The sequence below is a fragment of the Nelumbo nucifera genome, chromosome 5 (genome assembly GCF_055504915.1).
Source record: "Nelumbo nucifera cultivar China Antique chromosome 5, China Antique-T2T, whole genome shotgun sequence".
NCBI lineage: Eukaryota > Viridiplantae > Streptophyta > Magnoliopsida > Proteales > Nelumbonaceae > Nelumbo > Nelumbo nucifera.
The window spans coordinates 28,236,650-28,241,378 of record NC_142653.1 but is presented as its reverse complement, the minus strand read 5'-3'; the positions used below and the strand labels follow the sequence as shown (position 1 = coordinate 28,241,378).

The following is a 4,729-nucleotide window of genomic DNA, read 5'->3' as shown; positions in this document are numbered from 1 at the left end:
AAATGCGGTTTACAGTCCTGCACCATTCACCCGATGGCCAACATTGCTTTTATCCATTGGAATAATTCTTCAAACAGTAGTTCTAGTTCCATGTGATTATTGTAGCAGGGAGAAGGTGACGTGGCTCCTGGTTTTTTTGCATATATATACGTGCATGTGCTTTCTTCCCCCTCTTTTTTGTATTTTTGTATTTTTTTTTTTTAAATTCCCACTTCCTCGCTTTTACCTATGCAGTTCTTTTACTTTTACTTTCACGACAAGTCTGCTTTCTCCCTCCCATATTTTCACTCCCCTAAAAATTTTCTTCAATATCCTTAAATTTTTGTTGGTCCCGTTCTGCACTTTGGGCTCCTATTGGTTATTTGTAAATTTATGATAATATAATGGTGTGATTTTAGTGTGAAGGTCTCGCTGAACTCCAAAATCCTAAATTTAAGATGCTTTTCATAAGTTGTTTGCTTTACATCTCAACATCCGTCATCAGCGCAGCAGTTATCAAATGCCACCTTGGTCCTTGGAATTTGGTTTGTTTTCCTTTTCGGGATAGGCAATGTGTGTGGGTGGGGTGATGAAGCTGTGGACCCTGTACAATGATCTTAGTGGGGGTTAGGAATTAGGAGAACTGGAGAAGGAGGTGCACGCGGTGCTCGCTGGCGGACACCGATGCCCATCTTAGTCTTGTCTGGCCTTTTCAGTGAGACCATCTAGAGACCATCGATGCCCATCGATGCCCATCTTAGTCTTGTCTGGCCTTTTCAGTTTTCATGGGCACCTTGGCCTTTTCAGGACAGGCCATTTTATTTTTAGAACCCAACTTAGGCTGGCCTGGCCTGGCCTGTTGTTGGGCCTCGAAAGAAAACTCAATTAAAAATCTCAAACTGAAACGTCGCTTTCCACATGCTCCTTTTCAATTCAACTAGAAGTTGTACAACGGCCGAAACAACGACGCTTTAGGATCAAAAAAGAAGGATAGATCTTACGGCCGTGGCCCGTGGACCCCGTTAGAAATTATACGCACAACGAATCAAATATTCAACCAACAAGTAAATACCGAACCATCCGACGGTCATCCTTTTCCGAATTCCCAGTGGTAAAATCTAAAGTCATCGGCCGGCCGGCTGTTCAATTCTTTTCGGTTCAGGAAATAATAATAATAATGATAATAATAAATTATTAAACAAATATAATAATAAAATTGAATAGGCCCGTTTTGTACACCAACCAATGAAAAACAGTAGAGATTTTAGAGCAAGGGACAGAGTGGGCTATAAATTATCGCTCAAAAGGCTGTGGAGAAGAAAACGCGCTTGACCTTGTTAACTTCGCCCGTCGACTCTCCACCCCAAACCAACCCCCCCCCCCCCCCGACCACCACCACCTCCTCCTCCCCCTCCGGCGTCAGGACTCGCCAAGCTGGCACCAACAATCCAAATTCCGCACCCTGATTTGGAAGCAGAATGCCACCTGCTTAAGCTCAACCTAACTTGCAATCTATTCTAAAATTTCCCCCTTTTCAGATCCTTCAATTTCGTCAAACAAGTTTATATTTGTTGATTTTGGCTTCTTTCAGTGATTATCGATTTGGTAGAGATTTCATCTCGTTCTCCGCCTTGATCCCTTTGGATTAGTTGGTGTGTTTGGGGGCATGGCGGATATCGTGAAGCAGATCTTAGCGAGGCCGATTCAATTGGCTGATCAGGTCACCAAAGCCGCCGACGAGGCCCATTCCTTTAAGCAGGAGTGCGCTGAGCTTAAATCCAAGACCGAGAAGCTCGCCACACTCCTCCGTCAAGCTGCTCGTGCCAGTTCCGACCTCTACGAGCGTCCCACTCGCCGCATCATCGATGACACTGAGCAAGTCCTCGACAAAGCCGTCGTCCTTGTCACCAAGTGCCGTGCTAATGGGCTCATGAAGCGCGTCTTCACCATTATTCCCGCTGCTGCCTTCAAGAAAATGTCCTCTCAGCTCGAAAATTCCATTGGCGATGTATCTTGGCTCCTCCGCGTCTCCGCTTCCGCAGATGACCGTGACGACGAGTATCTCGGTCTTCCTCCCATCGCCGCTAACGAGCCCATCCTCTGCCTTATCTGGGAACAGATCGCTACCCTCTATACGGGATCTCATGACGATAGATCCGACGCGGCTGCCTCTCTCGTATCGCTCGCCCGGGACAACGATAGATACGGTAAGCTCATAATCGAGGAAGGTGGAGTTGTGCCCCTTCTGAAATTGGCTAAAGAAGGCAAATCGGAAGGTCAAGAGAATGCTGCCCGGGCAATTGGTCTTCTTGGTCGTGACCCTGAGAGCGTCGAACATATGATCCATGCCGGCGTCTGCTCAGTGTTTGCGAAAATCCTCAAAGAAGGTCCCATGAAGGTTCAGGCTGTGGTGGCTTGGGCTGTATCTGAACTCGCTGCCCATCACCCCAAGTGCCAAGATCATTTTGCCCAGAACAATATAATTCGGCTACTCGTTAGCCATCTCGCTTTCGAGACCGTTCAGGAGCATAGTAAGTATGCAATTGCCAGTAAACAAACCATGTCGATTCATTCAGTTGTAATGGCGAGTAATAATCCCAACCAGAACCCCAACAACAAAAACTACAACAGCAACGGCAACGAAGACGAAAGTCAAATTCCTCATCCAATGGGGAAACGCAACCCAAGCCAGATGCATAACGTGGTTACAAACACCATTGCTGCAAAATCCCAATCCAAGCCACATAACAATGCCGATCAGGCCAATCACGGCAACATGAAGCAGAATCATCATTACCAGCAGCAGCAGCAGCAGCAAAACATGCCTCTGTCGGGAACTAGCATTAAAGGGAGGGAATTCGAAGACCCAGCCACCAAGGCCAGCATGAAAGCAATGGCTTCAAGAGCCCTTTGGCATCTTGCCAAGGGCAACTCAGAAATATGCCGAAGTATCACAGAGTCGAGAGCACTTCTATGCTTTGCAGTCCTCCTTGAGAAAGGCCCGGAGGAGGTACAATTCAATTCTGCTATGGCACTGATGGAGATTACTGCGGTTGCCGAGCAAGACACAGAGCTGAGGCGGTCTGCATTCAAGCCCAATTCCCCTGCTGCCAAGGCTGTGGTTGACCAGCTACTGCGGATCATCGAGAAGGCTGATTCAGAACTTCTGGTTCCCTGCATTAAGGCCATGGGAAACTTAGCAAGGACATTTAGAGCAACAGAAACGCGAATTATTGGGCCACTGGTGCGGTTGCTCGATGAGAGAGAAGGGGAGGTTTCTAGGGAGGCCGCAATTGCCCTCACGAAGTTCGCATGCATCGAGAATTACCTCCATCTTGATCACTCCAAGGCCATAATAAATGCCGGAGGGGCAAAGCATCTAATCCAGCTCGTGTACTTCGGTGAGCAGATTGTTCAAATCCCAGCATTGATCCTATTATGCTATATCGCATTGCACGTCCCCGACAGCGAGGAGCTTGCACAAGCCGAGGTTCTCACGGTGCTGGAATGGACATCAAAACAGAGTTATATGATCCAAGATTCCACCATCGACTCATTGTTACCCGATGCCAAAGGTAGGTTGGAGCTCTATCAATCCAGAGGTTCAAGAGGATTCCATTGATTCAATGTGCACAAATGTTTTCAAAACAAGATTAAATTTGTATCCCCCCCCCCCTTTTTTTTTTTGGTTCTTCACATTATGTAGTGTATATATTGATAGGTAGTCTTTTCTTGAATTTGTGAAAAAAGACTTCCCATAAACCTACAGAAAACCATTGTTTTACTATGTAGTGTGTGAACTTAGAGTTGATACTTGTTTTGCGTCTGGCTTTTGGAGAGTTGGGTTTGTGTGGTTACAGCACAGGACCTATTCTGTCGGTTCTTGGTTTTGGATGAAATGTGAAGGGCCTCTCTCTGGTCCCTGCTGCTAGTGTTGTGCAGTATTTTATTTACTGTAAGAGTGTAAATTGTATAGTTGTTGTCCCCCGCCTACCAGAAAGATAAAGGGGGGGAAAGAAAAGAAAAAGGAATCGTAGCTGTCACTTGCCCTTGAAGAAGGTCAGTAGAAGAGATCGTCTCTCTTAATCCTTGGATGAATGGTGGATGGTACGTTAGAAATATGAAAAGGGTGAATAGATTCTTTATAGTGGTTGGTTAGTACTTTGGGATTTGATTGACAGGTCACAAGAAGAGATTGGAAATTAAGAGATGAATGAGGCCATGAGGCCATTGACCACGAGGGGCATGGGACTTGGGGGCCATCTCCTGAAATCGCAGCTATGTCACAACTCACTCCAGCGGCAGCAGGGAGACTCCGTCTCATGTAATGTTCCCTCCCCTCAACAATCGTTTCTGGACCAATGCCAGCAATCCCAGTAGCCTTTGCCCATGAACATGAAGTGTGTTTTGTCCTTTTTTTGTAAACGTGGCCGGTGGCCTTCAATAGTTCAATCAGAAAACATTTGTATATAACATGGGGACGGAGCTTATTGCTACAGATGCCAGAGGCTTGGTCCTCATCTTATCCAGTTCCAGTCCACCCCTCCCCCCTCCTAAAGTTGTAAGACCGCTCAAGATGAGTGCAAAGAATAATTCTCACTGGATTCGGGCCAAAAAAGATCATCTAAGGACTTGTATGTGTCTAACACTAGCACTAACATGTTCTTTCACATTGAAAAAAGTCAAAATTTTTACTTCTTTCCTGTAGGCTGTAAATGTAATGTGTTCATAGAATAGATAAAATGTATTT

At 45.9% G+C, this 4,729-nt stretch overlaps 1 protein-coding gene across 1 annotated transcript; it reads left to right on the top strand.

Moving 5' to 3' along the window:
• The first annotated feature begins 1,305 nt into the window (after window positions 1–1,305).
• LOC104607588 (uncharacterized) lies at window positions 1,306–3,979 on the top strand. The gene has a single exon (XM_010273256.2). It carries the CDS (start codon window positions 1,646–1,648, stop codon window positions 3,599–3,601), a length of 1,956 nt encoding a protein of 651 aa, XP_010271558.1. The 5' UTR covers window positions 1,306–1,645; the 3' UTR covers window positions 3,602–3,979.
• The last annotated feature ends 750 nt before the right edge of the window (window positions 3,980–4,729 follow it).